Source organism: Melanerpes formicivorus, unplaced genomic scaffold, assembly GCF_026170545.1.
Source record: "Melanerpes formicivorus ecotype bairdi unplaced genomic scaffold, bMelFor1.0.p_v2 SCAF_29, whole genome shotgun sequence".
NCBI classification, from domain to species: Eukaryota; Metazoa; Chordata; class Aves; order Piciformes; family Picidae; genus Melanerpes; species Melanerpes formicivorus.
The window spans coordinates 3,362,439-3,379,753 of record NW_027142381.1 but is presented as its reverse complement, the minus strand read 5'-3'; the positions used below and the strand labels follow the sequence as shown (position 1 = coordinate 3,379,753).

Sequence of the window (17,315 nt, the reverse complement as noted above, 5' to 3'; positions counted from 1 at the left end):
AGGGGGGGGGGGGCTAGCATCCACAGCTCAGCAGGTGCTGGTGGGGCACCAGGCTCAACTTCTCTCTGTGCAGCTGGACCAGGACACTGGGACTGGGGGGGTGTCCCGAGCCCACTCACGTCCAGTGGCAGTCCTGGCTCAGCCTTCACAGCCAGCCCTCCTGCTGGCACTGGGGATGGGCAACCATGGCAGTGATGCCCAGGCCAAGAGGGTTGCCCCTGTGGGGATGGGGCATCACTGAGCCCTGTTTGCCCCTTGCAGAGAGACTTTGCAGCCTCACCAGCCTTGCTGGAGCCAGAGGTGTGGCTGCCTTTGGGCCTGCTCCAAGCAGGATGCAGAGGGGATGTAAGGATGATTCGGGTGGGGGGCATACAGAGGAAGGCTGAGCCTCCCCACCACAGGGTTGGAAGTGTCAGTGTCAAGGGGACAACTGATGTCCCTGGCACAGAGCCCTTCCAAGGGGTGGGCTCTGGAAGAGCTCTGTCTCCCCAGTGGGACCAGCCGCTCCCAGCACCTCCCCTGGAGCCAGCCGGGCTGCAGAGCTGATAGCGGCTGGTGGCTGGGCACCGACAGCCCCTCCACTGCCCGACAGCTAGGGCCCAGCACCAACAGTTACCAGGGTGAGCACTGGAGAGGCAGGGAGCTCCTTGGCAAGTGCCAGGCTGCTCAAGGGCAGGGTGCCCCCGAGAGCTGGGACAGGCTCACATCCCAGCACCACTGCTGTGCCACGTGTCTGAGCATGCAAGCCAAAGGTGCAGAGAGCTGGCTCGGGGCTCAGCGCTGTGGGGCTGCCTGCCTGCAGCCAGGGGTGGGTCCAGTGCAAGGGTTGTACCCCTGGCACAGAGACACTGCTGTGTGCCCCCTCCCTGGGCAGCCCACACCCTGCACTGTGCCCGGCTCCCTGGGCTGGACTTTGGAGCCTGTCCTGCAGCCAATATTGACTCTCCTGCCCCAGGTCATGGCCCTTTTATCTGCCCAAACAAACCTTCCCGTGGCAGCCAGGGGAGCCCATGATGCTGTGACCCCCCCAGCAACGGGGGCCAGGTGGAGTCCCTGCCTTGGCACCACCATTATCACCAGTCCGGGGGGGGCTGGGTGTGACTGACCCAGCCAGGGGCACGCCTGCCTTGCAGCACCCCAAAATCAAGCATGAGCCCCACAGTATCCCCCCTCCCACCAGTGCCACACAGCAGTGGGGGCTCCTTCACACCTTGGCTGCTGTGCTGGCTCCCCTGGGGGGTGAAGGCTTCCCTCACATCAGTCGCTCGACTTCTCCCAGCGCCCCAGCACCCTCAGGGGTGGTGGATGAAAGGCGTCGCAGCATCAATCACGCAGCACAAAGCCCCAGCACGGCGCAGGGAGGGGTGAGGGGCCTGAACCCAGCCCCTGCCGCCACTTCTGGCTCAGGGTGGGAGGGGTCTTGCACCTCTCCTTTGGCTGCAGCTCTGACACGGAGCTCTGAGCTGCAAGGACTTCACAGGGTTGAGGGCCAAGGGCTGTTGGTGTGAGCAGGCAGTGGGTGCTGAAAGAAGGGTCCCTTGCTGTCTTGTTGGTCCCTGGGCACGAGGGGCAGGGGTCCCTGAGACCCTCACTGGCACCCAGCACTGCCCCAGCCTGTGTGCTAGCTAATTAACTGGCTAATTAATGGATAATCTGAGCATCACCACGGCTGCCTGTGTCTCTGCTGCAGCCCCCTGCCTCCCACAGCTCCCATGCTGCCTGTGCTCCTGCCCATAGCCCCTTGCCCACCATGGGGCCAGGGCAGAGCCCCCTCTCCTTCCCCACCCCAGCACTGCACATCACCAGGGGCAGCCAGGTCAAACCAGCCCCACAGACCCTTGGCAGAGGCGAGCTGGCCCCCTCCCGAAGTGTCTCAGGGCAGCAGCCCCTACCAGAGAGCCCTCAGCAGAGCCGCCTCGCCCAGGATGGTGGCACCCACCATGGCTGCCCACCTCATGCCCCAGCCAGCCTGCAGCACGGACAGCCCCAGCTCCCCCCAGCAACACCAGCTGGGGCTTGAATTTCCCTCCGGACAATGGGGAAGGCAAGCTGGGATTGTAACCGGAGCGGGGGGATAAATAAAGCTGCCCAGAAGTTTCCATTACCCACACCTCGGGCTTCTGCGTGGGACATCAAAGCTGAACCCTCTCCACCCCAAGGTCCTGAGCCCCCCAGACCATCACCCTGGCTCCTGCCCTGCCATGCCCCAGGTGCTGGAGCACTGAGCCCCCTCGCCTGGCACCGAGGCCCCAGCACTCAGTGGGGCCAACCGAATCACCTACAGAGCACGGAGTGGAAAAGATGATTCGTTGGTGTGACAGGGCAGGAAAACCCTCCTCCTCTTCCTCCTCCTCCTCCTTCTCCTCTTCCTCCTCCTCCTCCTTCTCCTCTTCCTCCTCCTCCTCCTTCTCCTCTTCCTCCTCCTCCTCGGCTGGGAGGCAGCGGGTGCCAGCAGCGGCCCCGGGGAAGCCACGGGGGCAGCTGGATGACAGGAGACCCCGGGCACCACACTCCCATCAACTGCCACTCCTGGCACAAACGTCTCCTGGGCCTGGCATGGACCCAACATAAGGACCACAATCCTGACCCACAGACCTGGGGAGGGGGGGGTCTCTCGCTGTCCCGCTCTGGACCCCCTCGAATCCCTCCCAACAGCACCAGGCTGGGCTGAAATAACACATCCAGGGTTTATTGTTTTTTCCATTCCTTGCAGCTAATGATTAAAAAAAAACCAAACCAAAACAAAAACTAAAATAAATTACAGAATTAAATAAACACAGACTGGATTATTCCCCTCCCTGCCCCGGCCCCCACTGCCCCCAAACCCCCCCGCCCCCAAAGAAAGCGTTAGAAGAGTCACTGGGTTTGGCAACAGCAACAACAACAACAAAACAACCTCTAGGAAAAAAGCAGCTACTTGTCAGGGGCAGAGCTGTGCTGGGGAGGGGGTCCCGTGGGGCCCCCCCGCCCCCCCCCCCCAAACCAGTGTGCATCCCTACTCCCACCGCTGCTCGGCCTCTGCCCTGGCCCTCTGGCAGCGTCCCCTCGCCCCTTACCCGTGAGGCCGGCTCCCCGCCCCGGGCCGCGCCGTCCCCGGGGAGGGGGCAGCCCCTGCCCTAGACGTGCGTGGGGTTGTCCAGGTATGGGTCCGTCTTGGTCATGTGCAGCATGACCGTGGGGGCTTTGTAGTGGCAGTGCACCCCGCCACAGCTCACCCCGCTGCAGGGCTTGCCCCTCGTCCTCACGCCCAGCTTCCTGTTGCACAGGCTCTGCCAGGTCTGCAGCGTCTTGGAGCTCCACACCCACACCCCGCTGGTGATGCCCACCACCAGGGACATGAAAATCTTTAGCATGAAGACAGCCACGGTGGGCACCGAGGTGTCCAAGGAGCAGTTGGCGGCGCGGCGGCCGGGGAGGTGCAGGCAGCCCTGCTCCAGGGCCCTGAGGTTCCAATAATCCACGTTCAGCCGCTCGTAGAAGTAGCAGATGATGACGCAGGTGGCTGGGACGGTGTAGAGGATAGAGAAGACTCCGATTTTCACCATCAGCTTCTCCAGCTTCTCCGTGTTGGTGCCGCCTGTCTTCATGATCTTCCGGATGTGGAAGAGGGCGACGAAACCGGTGAGGATGAAGGAGGTGCCGACGACCAGGTAGCAGGAGAGGGGGATGAGGACGAAGCCGGTCAGGGCGCTGACGTCCATGCTCCCCACGTAGCACAGCCCTGTGAGCTCATCCCCTGCTACCTTCCGCATGGTGAGGATGACGATGGTCTTCATGGCCGGGATGCCCCAGGCAGCCATGTGGAAGTAGCTGCTGTGGGCCTCGATGGCCTCGTGTCCCCACTTCTTCCCGGCGGCCAGGAACCAGGTGAGCGTCAGGACAACCCACCAGAGCGAGCTGGCCATGCCAAAGTAGTACAGGATGAGGAAGACAATGGTGCAGCCTGTGCTCTCCAGCCCCTCCTGGATGATGTAGAGCTCACCGTTTTCCCGGTCACAGGCGATGTTCTCAGCCCCTGCCACCGAGCGGATGATGAAGGCCACAGAGTAGACGTTGTAGCACATGGAGAGGAAGATGATGGGCCTCTCGGGGTACTGGAAGCGGTGGGGGTCCAGCAGGAAGGTGAGGACAGTGAAGGCAGTGGAGACGAAGCAGAGGGTGGACCAGACAGCCATCCAGATGAAGGCAAAGTCCTTGTCCTCCCGGGACCAGTAGACATCCACCCCAGGGGAGCACCTGGGCGCGCAGGAGAGGCTCTTCTCCACGTACTGGAACTTCTCGGGGTTGTCGCAGGCCACCAGACCGTTCGGTCCCCGCCCCTCGACAGTGCCCGGCGGCCAGGGCCGGGGGGCCACGGGCAGCATGCCCTGCCCCTTGTGGGGCTCAGCAGCCGAGGCGTTCTCGGGAGCCTCCATGCAAAGGGCATTGGGGTCGTTCTTGGTGGGCAGCTTGCCGCAGTCGAGGGACTCAGGCCAGCCGAAATTGAACTGCTCCATGATGGGGACGCACTTGTGGCGGGCCTGCTCGCACATGGGGCGGCAGGCGGGGATGCTGGCGCTCACCTGGTCGGTGCACATGGGCGCGTAGAGCGAGCAGAGGAAGAAGCGCAGGTGGACGTGGCAGCCGTACTCCACCAGCGGGGCGAACTCGTGCAGCTTGAGGGCAGCTTCGCGCTGGCTCTCGTGGCCCAGCAGGTTGGGCATGCGGGTCAGGTTGTAGCCGATGCCCCGGCACATGGGGATGTCGACGGGCTGGCACCGAGCCGCCCGCCCCCGCGGCCCTTCCAGCCCCGCCAGCTCCAACCCTCGCCCGGCCGCCGCCAGCTGCCACAGCACCGACAGGGCCAGCCGCAGCCGCACCGCCGCCATCGCCCGGCCCTCCGGCCCCGGCCCCGCGGCTACAGCGCCGCCATCACCCGGCCCCGCCGCCCCCGCGCCCCCGGGACGGCCGCTCGCTGCTGCTGCCGCTTCGTCTTCGGCTGCTGCTGCTGGTGCCGCGGCGGCCCCGGTGCCGTGCCGGGGCAGCTCCCCCCGCCCGCCGCCCCGGCCCCGGCCCCGAGCGCCATGCGGCGGCCCCGCCGAGCGCCCCGCGCCGCCGCCGCCCCGCGCCCGCCGAGCCCCGGCAGCGCCGCGCCGGCCGGGACGGCCCCTCCCCGACAGCGGGGACGCGCCCCCGGGGCGGGGACAGGGGGACACACGCCCTCGGCCCCCCCCCAAGGGGGAGGGGATGTGGCGGGAGCCGTGCGCGGAACCGGAGCCGGGACCTGCAACCGGCACCGGGGCTCGCACCGGGACAGGGATAGGGACCAGGACCCAGAACCAGCACGGGGGCTGGAACTGGAAGCCAGAACCGGCACCATGGCTCACACCAGCACTGGTACTGGGACCAGGAACCGGCACTCTGGTCTGCTCCAGCGCTGGTGCTAGGACCTGGAACTGGCACCGAAGCTGGCACAGGGAGGGAAATCGAGACCACAGCGTGGACTGGGAGAGCCATGGCCCTGCCCAGCACCCTCTGTCCACGAGTGGCACCCAGGGCTGGTGGCAGAGTGCCGTGTGCCCACGGGCAGGGGACATCGATGCCACCCACCATGGGGATGCAGGAGACCAGTGCAGGTGGCAGGTGGGGACACAGGTTAGCGTGCCAGCTCCCAAAATCCGGGGTCCCACTCTCAGGGTGGCAGATCACTCACGCCAGGGGCAAGGGCAGGCCGAGGGTGCCCGGCTGGAGAAGCCAAAGCAGCTCAGGCCAATGTTAAAAACACACCGCGGGCATCGGCACCCCTGGGGCCAGGCTTTGCTGCCCATGCCACCTCCACAAGACGCCACCAACCCTTCCCCGTGCCCAGGAGCTGCCAATTCCACATTTGGCCCGGGAGCGCTGGAGCTGCGCCATCCCCGGCACCCATTTGCGACAGCAAGGGGGGGGACCAGCGGCTCAGCCGTCCTGGGGACAATTCGAGCAGGTTCCCTGGGGAGACCTGGCAGGCAGCGCCGGCTGTGGGTGGGGGCACCGGCTGGCGCCGGGGGGTCCGGGCACCCCGCCGTTCCCAGGCATTCCCGCAGCCCTGCGATTTCTCCAGCAACGACATAACAAGCTGTCAGCGCGGCTCCTAATCGCCCGCCGCGCACCGGCACCGGCCATACATTATCCCAACCTTCCCGGCCCGGCGCTATAAGGAAATTCCACGGGAGCCGCTTATCGGTGGCTGTAACGGTGCGGCAGATAAGCCGTCGCCATGGAATTTCCCTCTAGCATGGGCTGACTGCTCGCCTGCTGCTGGGAAAAGAGATATCTGGGGTTATTTGGGGTGCTGGAGAGGGCGTTTTGTCCCTCGGGCCACCGGCTCCGAGAGTGGAGGGGTTCCAGAAAGCGCAGTCCCATGTGCCTGGGTGACACGGAGCAGCTGCCAGTGCCAGGGGGCTTGGTGCCCTGGGTTAAGGCCATGCTCCTCCTCGTGTGCCCGAGGAAGTGGGTGGGTTTGGGATGTGTTGTGCTGCGGTGCAGGCCTGGGGGCAAGCTGTCTCTGATGGATGAGTAGAATCACAGACTGGTTTGAGTTGGAAGGGACCTTTAAAAGTCACCTAGTCCACTCCCCTGCTGTGAGCAAGGACATCTTCAACTCAAGAGCTGGCAGCCACAGCTGGAGGTGACATCCACAGGGTCCTGACACCCTTCTCTGGGGTCCCTCATCCCATCCACACCCCCAGCTCCAGGATGTGTCCCCTGCATGGGGCAAGGCACTGAAGGATGTTTTTGCCACTGCTCCAGGGCGTGCTAAATCCCAGTCCCACCACTAAAGCTTCCCTTTAGTGAGCTATTTGCTGAGGGAAGCTTGGAACCATCCCCTGGAAACTCAAACATCTCAGAGCCTTGCTCTGGCTGCCTTGTGAGGATCCTAGGTGGGCAGCACAGGACACAGCAGGGCACTTGGGTAGGGGTTAGATGAGACCCCAGGGTGCCAGCCCCACCATCTCAGCTTGCCCTCATGGGCTGCCTGAGCTGTGAAGGGTTAATGGGGGGGCTGGGGGGGGACGACACACAAATAAATGTCTTTTAATTTAATTTTGCTTTAATATGTAAAACTGTTGCTCTTGGCAGCAGGTACCAGAGCTCAGCCAAGAGCAACACGTGGATTTTCAGAGTCAAGGGGCTCCTCTTAACGCAGAGGAGCAGCTGCCCCTCACCTTCGCCCCACACTGCTGGGTGGCACCCTGAGGTGCTCCTCCTCTACCCCAACACCCTCCTTGCTTGCTCCATGGGATGCCCAAACCCTTCCCAAGCCTCAGGGACCCGCAGTGGGGAGAGCAAAGGATCCCTGGAGCCCTTCATCCCTTCTGCTCTGGTGGGTGTGGGGAGGTTTGCCACCAACAGCCCAAGTCTTGCCCTGTCATTGCACCACTTCTGGGGGGGTAACCTGCTCAGCACCCCTGCCCCCCACTGCCGCGGGGTACCCCGGGGCACCCAGGGAGGGGAGAGCATGGCGCTTGCTGCTGGAATGGGGACACCGTGGCCACGCACAGAAGCTGAGATCTCCAGCAGGGCTGGAAGCCTCGCAGTGAAAACAAGAACACCAGGTAGAGCAACACAGCAGATTTACGGCCTTGGAAGTGGCCCTGTGCTGCGAATCCAATATCAATAGCTGGAAGAAAGGGCTCACAGAGGCAGCACAGAAATCCTGCCCGGGAAGCGGCTGGGCCGGCGGAGCGGGGCCGTATCGCAGGAGCCCGGGAGCCTGTGGTTCCTGGCAGCAGCTTTGCCCCATTTCCTTTCTTCCCGTCAACAGCTCTCACAAACCTGTGCAAGAGCCTCAGCGAGGGGAGGGGGAAGGAGAGCAGGAAGGGCCACGGGTGGAAAAATCCCTCACTGCTGCCCCAGGGGAAGGAGGGGCTGCAGCAATGCTCCTCTTGCCCAGCCGAGGATGAGTCCTCCCTGGGCTGTGGGATTTGGGAGATCCCACTGGGCACCAGTGATGGGAACAGCCCTGGTGGGAGCCAGGGAAGAGGGTGGTGGAGATGGGGAGAGGGTGATGGAGTTGGGGAGGAGAAGAAGAGGTACTGGAGTTGGGGATGGGGGGAGTGGAGCCAGGGAGGAGGTGATGGAGTGGAAGAGGAGGTGGTGGAGCAGAAGAAGAAAGGGTGATGGAGCTGGGGAGAGGGTGATGAATCCAAGGGGAAGCTGATGGAGATGGGGAGGGGCTGTGGAGCTGGCTGAAGGGCAGTGGAGGTGAAGAGGAGGCAATAGGGCAGGAGACAGGGCAGTAGGGCACAGGATAGGCCAAAAGGGCATGGGAGGGGGTGATGGAGCTGTGGAGGGGACAGTGAGTGCAGCCTTGTCTAGCCTTGGCTGGGGCAGGCAGAACGTGCTGCAGCGTGCTGAGGGGCCCCATGCCAGCTGAGCTGTCCCCTCCCCTGCCCCTTCCCAGCAGGCTTTGCCATGGACCCTCGATGGTCCCAGCTTCACCCAGTGCCAGGCTCACAGGCAGGGGCTGGGACAGGGAGGGAAACCCCCAAAATCAAGGACAGGCCACTGGCTATGCCCTGGGCTCCATGGAACTCCAGGCTGTCCCTGCCAGCCCAGAGGGAGGGTGATGGCACAGCCCCACAGGGATCCAGGGGGGATAATTTTCCCTTCCTGAAGAATTTCACAGGAATAGCTGTGCCAAAGGCCAGCGGCTTTGATTTCAAAGGGATGCCAGTGCCGGGGCCGGATGGGCAGAGCAGGTGGAGGGGTCCATCCTGGAGCACCCCACGCTGGGCACCCTGTGAGCCTGCAGGCTGGCACCCACCTAGCCAGGCAGGCAGCTGCCCCCTGCCCCCGGCCACCATCTCCCTGGGGACAGCAGCAGGAGTGATCCTCAAGCTCTAAGCCTTCTTGCCCCCGGCAAGGGTCCTGTGTGACCATGCATGCCATGGGCAAGCCATGCTCTGTGCCTTGTGGCCTCCTGCCAGGCTCCCTGCTATGGACAAGTGGCAGCAGGGTGGGGAGATGGGAGTTTGGGGGGATAGCCCCCCGACAGATGGATGGAGGAACCTGACACTGGTGGGAGGCGATAGGGGAACACAGAGCATGGATCCTGCCCAGCCCCAGCCAGTGCCAGAGGAAGGGAAGAGTCAGTTCTTCCCCCGACTCCATCATCAATTACACCACCACGGGGTGGGAATTTCCAGCCCCACTCACTGTGCACCCAACTGCCCCTCTTTGGGTGCTTCATGGAGCTCTGCAGTGTGTGCCACTGGCTCAGCAAACCCCCCCCGGGAGGGCACCATGGGCATGGCAGTGCCAGTGGCATCAGGCAAGGCAGGGAGCGCTGAGCACCTCAGCCCCATGACCTCAGGGGCTCCGCTGGCCCCCTGCCGGGAGCTGACATCTCGTCACTTGCTGCTGAGACACTGGGGCCGTGGCATGTGTCCTCTGAAGGACAGCACTGTTCCCTCTTTCTTTCATCCTGCTGCCATCTGTGCTCCCAGTGTCCTGGCTGGCATGGGCTGGCACACTCCCCAGCCATGCCAAAGGCTCTGCAGTGTCCCCAAGGAGCTGCAGCCTCCCCACCTTGTCTTAGCTAGGTCAGGGAATGACCCAACCTCCCCATCCCAACGAAGGAAGACTCTTCCCAAATGCCCTGATGTTCCTCAGGGCAGGGGGGTGACATCCTTGCCCACCTGGCTGCCCCTGGCACAACCTGCATCATCACCAAGGGGGCTGCAGAGACATTTCCTGCAGGAGCCAGGAAGTTTTTACCCACTTTTCCCAGGCATCTGGGGACACTCATCCCCTGGAGCCATCCCATTGTCTCCTCTGGGACCTCCACTCATCCAGTGGGGTCCTCTGGCCACCCCAGGCCAGTAGCAGTCAGCTGAGTGACACCAGCAGTGCCAAGCCATGCCATGTCCTGAGCTTTGGTGTCACCTCAGGGGCTTGGGTCCCCTGTGTGTGTTTGTGGTGACAACCATGGTGTAAGGACACTGTGGCCAGGGCTCAGGGACACAGGATGACTCGAGCTCCTCAGAGATGATGCAGCCTGGTTATCTCATCACCCTGCAGCCAGGGAGCTATGAGCACCCTGTGGCCACTGCAAGCTGGGAGGGACATGGAGGGGCAGCCCTGCTCCTGGCCAGCCCACCTCCCTGGCCATGGGCACAAGGTCCCCAGGGCCACAACGGCCTCATCAACACATCATCAGTGTGAAGAAGGCAGGAGGCACATGGTGCTGGCCATGTCTCTACTGCCCCAGGAGCCCTGGGAGCCAGAGGGACCAGAACACAGGTGGGGACCACGTGCAGCCATGGGACCTGGGGGATGGGGCAGGAGGGCAAAGGGGTCCCCCGTGGGAGCCCTGGCTGGGAGCACAGTGGGGAGCAGGGTAGCAAGAGGATGACAGAGGACACAGGAGCTGTTGTGTCCCCCCCACCCCCGGCAGCATTTTGCCTGGTGGGTGTGCCTGCTGATGCAGCTGGCAGCACCACAGGCTGCTTACAGCCTTCGGGGGGGCTGAGACAAATGTCATGGCCACGGGGACCCCCTCTCCATCCAAGGGGAAGCAAGATTGACCCCTGTCTTTCTCTCAGACACCTCCCTTAGAGACCCCTCTGGGGGGAAAACAAGACCCAGGTGAGCCTTGGCAGCAGGTGCTCACTCTGAACCCTACTGATGGCAGCATCCTCGCTCAGCGGCTGCCTGGTGGAGGCGGGTGAAGGGCTCCAGCCTCCAGCTGCCTGGGAGGAGCAGCTCACAGAGCCACCAGACCATGCCATGGGGCCACCGTCTGCCCTCCAGCTGACCCGCAGTGCCCACCCCTGTTTCCTGGCAGCCCCGGGACAGGCAAAGGAGGCTTCACCTCGTGCTGGGAGCAGGCACCGAGGTGCCTCCAGATGCCATCCCAAGCCAACACAGGAGCTCTTTCATCCCCAGCCCCGCTCGTCCCCCTTCCTCCCCAGGACACCGCACGCCGCGGCGCTGCCGGCCGCGGGTCCCGGCGCAGCCCAGACACACTCAGCCCTTTCTTCGGCTGGGCGCTGGCAGCGGCTCCGTGCCGCACAATGCCCCTCCTTGTTCGCCCCGGCCCGGGCCCGGCTTGCGGGGAATGGCAGGGAATCGCCTCCATTTCCTGCTGGAGTTTTATTACATTCCCGTATAAATAAATAAAACCGATCCCGAGCAGGAGGGGAGAACCGCGGAGCAGCCTGGAGCCAAGGCAGGACGTGGGCTGGGGCCGAGCCCTGCGGCACAGCGGCTGGGAGCATCCCAGGAGGTCCGGAGGGGGTCCTGGGATGTTCGTGCTCTCCGGGTCTACACCAAGCCCCTTGGGGTTCTTGAAGGAGAAGCTGAAATCTCATCAATTCAATCCACGAGGCCGCTGAGGCCGCTGCGAGTGCCTGGCAAGGGCCGGGCACAGACCCCGAGCACAGACCCCGAGCACAGACCCCGAGCACCGGCACCGCCCCTCGGCTGCCCGAGGAACTTTCGCCCAGGCAGTGTGAGAAGAGTGGGAGCACCCCCAAGCTCTGCCACAGAGGCACGGCATGAGAGGGGAGAGAGGGGGCCTCTGGAGATCCCTCAGTCCAGAGCAGGTTCACCTAAAGCAGGTTGCACAGGATGGCATCCAGGCAGGTTTGGAATGATTCCAGAGGAGACCACCACCCCCACCCCCCTGGGCAGCCTGTGCCAGGGCTCTGCCACCCCCAAGGAACACTGCATTTTGACACCTTTGGGCCAAGAGATTTTTCTGCTCTGCTGAAGATGAACCCAGAGCCCTTCCACCCCTCTGTTTCCCACTGCCTGAGGGCTTTTGACTTTCCTGATCAGCCACCTGCTCCTCATCATGCCCAGCTGGTCAGACAGGCTCTTACCCCCTGAGTGATCAGCAAATGGCCCTCACCTGCCTGGCACCTGCCCGCAGCCCCACACTCCACCCACAAACACTCCCCTGGGAACTCTGGACCTGATCCCAGTGGGACCCCTGGGGAAATTAGAGTTTAGGTGTGGAGAATCCAAAACACTGAACCCCAGATGCCCCAAGTGTGCTCCAGACAAGTGGGGTGACCTCCTCCCAGCCCTGCTTGAAGCAGACAGAGACCACCTGGACGCCCACAGACCCTTTGGGGCAGCACTGGTGGGTGCAGGCAGGCAGGCAGGCAGAGAGCCCAGGGGTGTGCATCCCACCAGGGAAGGGCCTGGCACCAGCATGACCTACTTCTAGCTTCAAAAACACCCCCAACCTGCCAACATTTCTGAAAGCACTCAAGAATGCAGAGTTTAACCCCAAAATGAGCAGTGGGGAAGCCAGCTGCCTCCTTCCCTTCTCCAACCAAATGTTTTCCTAAGATGGGGCAGTGCAGCTTTAGGCCCATCATCATCATCATCATCCTCATCACCCTCATGGCTTCAAGAGCTCGAGATGGCAGCTGGGGATGGAAACCCTCAGGTATGTCAAACACAAACACTGTTTGCTGCTCTCTTCCTGATGCTGTTCTCCTCTGGGGGAAAAAAACACAAGCCCATCACAAAGCTCCCCTCTTTATTTAGCAGAACTCAGCACTTTTGGGTTTTGCTGATGGGGCCTAAATATAGCTCATGAGAAACAAATAACCTCTCAGGGGATTGCTGCTCCTCCCAGCTCTCCAAACACCTTTCTTCAAAGGTCAGGCGACCACGGTGGAGGCTTCGCCCCAGCCAGCAGCCTCTGCCCTTTGGGCATGAGGCCCGAGGTGCTCTGGGATGTGTCACTAGGTCTGTGAGGTTGGTAACCCAACTCCTGGGCTCCTCCAGCAGTGCCTCGGGGGAGCTGCAGGATGGCTCTGCTCTGTCGCTAATCCCCAGCCCCAGCCGGTCCCTCTCCTGCCCCTGCAAATGGCACCAACCCCCTGGGCATGTGAAGGGTGAAGGCTCACTCCTGCTGCTGGGGAGGGCAACAGCTGGAGATGGCATCACCATAGCCTAGGGTGGTGCCAGACCGTGGATCCCAGCTCCCTGGGTGCTGGTGGATCTCCCCAGGCTAGAGTGAAATCCTTGTTTCTGGCAGACCCAGGGAAAGCAGAGAGCTGCTGCCCAGCTGGGACTGTGCCTACCCAGCAGGGAACAGCTGGAGATGGCTGCAGGGGCAGGGCAAGGGTAAAGAGGGAAGGACAGAAGGGTTAAAGGCACATGGTGAGCCCTCACACTGCTGAAAGACCCTGGCAGGAGGAGTCCCTCTAGGTGTTTCCAGAGGATGGAAGCAGCTGAGTCTCATCCCCTGCTGTGCCACCTGGGTGTTCCTGCTCTCTGCCTTTGTCCCAGGAGTTACCTTCTCCTCCCATCTCCATTTCTAATCCTTTTGTCCATTGTAGGGCAAAGCACCAAGGGCGGGGAGCTGGTGGTGGCAGGCAGAGGCTGCAGACCCCTGTCAGCCCTCCCTGCTTCCAAAAACCAGAACAGGAAAGCGAGCATGTGTCCAGGTACACAGCAGAGACTGGCCTGAGGGGAGGCCACATCCCATCACACCACCCTGCCAGCAGCTGGCACAAGCCAGCTGCCTGCTCTGATGGGTGCAAGCCGCTCTGCACCCAGCTGATGGCTGGAAGCAAAGCCAAGTTTGCTGCTAAGCTCCCCAGAGCAGCAGTGAGGTGCCCAAGCAGGACCTTGGATGTCTGCACGACAAGATGGATGGTCTCAAAGGGCTGCCACTCTGGCTTGTCCTCCTCGAGATGCCTGGCAGGGAGCTGCAGCACAGCAGCAAACCTGAGCCCAGCTCCATGCTCCTGGGCCTAGTGAGCTCTCCAGCACCCTCTGAGCATCCCCAGCCCACCCGAGCCCCACAGGGCTGCCAGCTCACCCCATGGGAACTGGGGGGGCAGGACAGTGCTCTGCCTGGGCTGCTGCCCTGCCTCCCACCGAGCCCCTGGGAGGGCATGCTCCCCAGAGTCATGTGGACCATGTCCACGTCCCCCCAGCACCGCTTGGCAGAGCACAGGCTCTGCCCTGGCAGCCGTGGAATGTCCCCAGCCCCCTGGCGAAGCCAACCCTTCCCCGCCGGCCCCGCTCGCCTCCTCCCACCCTCTCTCCCCTCCTGGCTGCCACATTTTCCACCCTCCCTGCAAGCTCTCCAGTGCAGGAAAATGTGAGGCCATGGAAAACTGAGCCCATCCCCGGCAGCTGAGCCACCTTCCTCCTCCTCAGCCCCTTCATCTCGCAGACCACAGGGTGCCCAGCTCCCAGCATCTGTGCTTGCTCCTCCGTGCCGCAGCTCTCCACCCCCTGGCAGGATTTCCAGCCCCCTGAGCTGCAGAGAGCTGGGTTTGGGGCTCACTGGGGGTTTGTGGAGCAGCCACAGCTTTCAGTCCTGATTAAAGCAAACTTGGAGTCTCCTTTTGCCCATCTTCCCCCACAACCTTCTCTACTCCCTTCTTTGCACCCACTCTGCTCCGCCAGCCGTGGCTCCCATCTGGCTTTACTCAAGAGGATGCTCCTTACTGGAGGAGAGGCAAGGGAGGCACTGGGGTACACTGGACAAGAGGTGTGCATGGGAAGTGAGGGACAGCCCCACAACACCCTGGGAGAAGAGCTAAATTTGATTTACCATCCCCCAAAAGCTGGGAAAACAGAAGCCCAGGAGCATCAGACAGCTCCAAGTTCCCTGTTGGTGACAAGGAAAGTGAGGGCAGCCTTGTGCTGTTAGGGGAACAGACCCCCAGCTGTCCAGGGTGCCAGGCTGGGGGGCACAAGGGGCACCATGGCACAGGTTCCCAGCCAGGCTCTGAGCTCCCCACTGCCCTAAGTGGGAGCACCATTCTGTCCCCCCCAGCTAAGGGACTGGTCCTCAGCATCTGGTTGACCCAGAGCAGCATCTTGAGTGGGTTGAACTCCTACATGGCAGCGCCAGGAGAGGAACTCAGGAAGGAGGAGAGCTGCCAAGGTCCAATGTGGCATCAGCTGGATCTGGATCCAGCTCCAGCAGCGATTCCATGGCTGCTCACCACAGCCTGACCTGAGCAAGCCATGGGGCAAAATCCTGCTTCCTATCTACAGGGGGGAAAGCCACCCCACTGGAGAGGGACACAGAGGGCTGGGTGAGGGGCTGGGGATGTTCAGTCTTGCACAAGCCTGAATCCTCCCAGAGCACCTTTTACTGAGAGCTGCATCTTCCTGGAGCCATACCCTGGGCAGCATGGAAGGGTGCATGGCCAGCAGGCCAAGGGAGGTGCTTCTGCCCCTCTGCTCTGCTTTTGTGAAGCTCCACCTGGAGTACTGCATCCTGCTCTGGAGCCCCCAGCACAAGAAGGACTTGCAACTGCTGGAGAGGGTCCAGAAGACGATCACAGGGCTGGAGCACCTCTGCTACAAGGACAGGCTGAGAGAGTTGGATCTGTTCAGCTTGGAGGAGGCTCCAGGGAGATATTTTAGCAGCTTTGCAGTACCTGGAGGGGGCTACAGGAGAGCTGGGGAGGGACTTTTTACAAGGACTTGTGCTGACAGGAGAAGAGGCAACAGTTTGAAACTAGAGCAGGGTAGATTCAGATTGGACAGTAGGAAGGAGTCCTTTACTGTGAGGGTGGTGAGGCACTGGAACAGGCTGTTGTGGACACCTCATCCCTGAAGGTGTTTAAGAGCAGGCTGGATGAGGCTCTGAACGGCCTGGGCTAGCGGGAGGCGTCCTCGCCCGTGGCAGGTGGGTTGGAAGTGGATGAGCTGTAAGGTCCCTTCCAGCTGCAGCCCTTCGGCAGAGGCCGCAGCTCCTCCATCCCCCGCGGCCGCGGCTCCTCCATCCCCCGCGGCCGCAGCTCCTCCATCCCCCGCGGCCGCAGCTCCTCCATCCCCCGCGGCCGCGGCTCCTCCATCCCCCGCGGCCGCAGCTCCTCCATCCCCCGCGGCCGCAGCTCCTCCATCCCCCGCGGCCGCAGCTCCTCCATCCCCCGCGGCCGCAGCTCCTCCATCCCCCGCGGCCGCAGCTCCTCCATGCCCCGCGGCCGCTCCCGCCGGGCGCTGCCGGCACTCCGGGCGCTGGAAGAAAGGAATTTCTGTGTCAATCCCATTCACCAGCGGGGCTCTCCCTTCCCCTCCGGCAGACAATCCCAGCCCTCAGCGCGGCGCTGCGGGAAGAGGCTGCTTAATGTATTTTTGGAAGAAGGGGAGGGGAAGGGGGAAAAAAAAAAGCCCACAACCCAACACAAAACCCCCAACCCCCTCTCTGAAAAGAGCCTCTTTCAGCTAATAATGAAGTGAATATTATAGTAAGAGTGAAAACATATTCAGGGCAACTTGCAGAGGGAGACAGAAAACCTTTTCATAACACCCTGGCCACAAACACAACTGCCAATTAAAGTGGCTTCGGGCGCTGCCCGCTGCCAACACAAACGAGGGGGCAGGGGAGTGGAGCATGCAGGAGCTGGAGAGCTCAGTGCCCAGCTGGGCTCTGCCATGGCTGGTGGCACCAAGGGGGTTCTGCTCTCTGACTTTCAGAAGCAGCCACCACAATCAAAAGGCACCAAGCAGTGTCCTGCCTCCAGCCCTGGGCTGGCCCTGCGAGGGGGAATGGGATGCCTGGGGGAGGCAAGGGGTTCCAGAACCATGGGGGGGTCCTCAGTCTCTGCCCACTGAGACTGGTTCTACCTCTCCTCTGGTCTGCCCCAGGGCAGAAGGGCCGTGGTGGGTGGCAGGAGCCCCTAAGCAGCCAGCTCAAGGGAGCAGCAGGATCGTTCCCGGCGGTGGAGGGTGCTGAGCTTGGCTGCCCTAGTGTTGGGTAATAGTTTGGACTCGGTGATCTCAAAGGTCTTTTCCAACCTGGTTAATTCTATTCTATCATATGAAGGTGTAGAGGGGTGGAAGCTGCATCAGCCTGTGCCAGGGGGACAGCTGTGCCCAGCTCACAGGGCTGAGCTCAGACACCAGAGGAGGTGCCAAAGCCTGGCAGACCTTGCAGCGCCCCCATCCCCATCAGCCTTGCCCCACCTTTAGCTCTGCCCTCCCACCTGTTCTGGCTGCCTGCCAGCGATCTCAGCCGACCCTCACCCCTAGCAAAACGCAGCCCACACCACGGTGAGGAGATCAGCATCCACCAACACGCTCCAGGGCTTCTGCATCAGCTGCTCCCACAGGGGACAGTCACCAACAGGGGTCCTGTTGCACTCCCTTAGGGCTTCACCGGCATGTGGAGCAGGAGGGCTGCAAGGGGCTGGCCACAAGCTGGGAGAGCTGAGGAGGCTGTGACTCACACCTCACATCATCTTTGGCAACCCAAGGGGCTGAGTGGAGGGGCTGAGGGTCCACACCACCTCGGGCTGTGGTTAAACCCCACGCTGGGAAAGCATCACCTGAGATCAGACAATATCTTAATGGAGCAA

The 17,315-nt window shown here is 62.4% G+C and overlaps 1 protein-coding gene across 1 annotated transcript; it reads right to left on the bottom strand.

Annotated features, from left to right (window-relative positions):
* Nucleotides 1–2,668: 2,668 nt before the first annotated feature.
* On the bottom strand, nt 2,669–5,057 carry FZD9 (frizzled class receptor 9). The gene has a single exon (XM_068154490.1). It carries the CDS (start codon nt 4,866–4,868, stop codon nt 3,117–3,119), a length of 1,752 nt encoding a protein of 583 aa, XP_068010591.1. The 5' UTR covers nt 4,869–5,057; the 3' UTR covers nt 2,669–3,116.
* Nucleotides 5,058–17,315: the final 12,258 nt, after the last annotated feature.

What these genes read in the sequence shown, in the direction of transcription:
- FZD9 (XM_068154490.1), bottom strand. Translation starts at nt 4,868, where the DNA reads ATGGCGGCGGTGCGGCTGCGGCTGGCCCTGTCGGTGCTGTGGCAGCTG.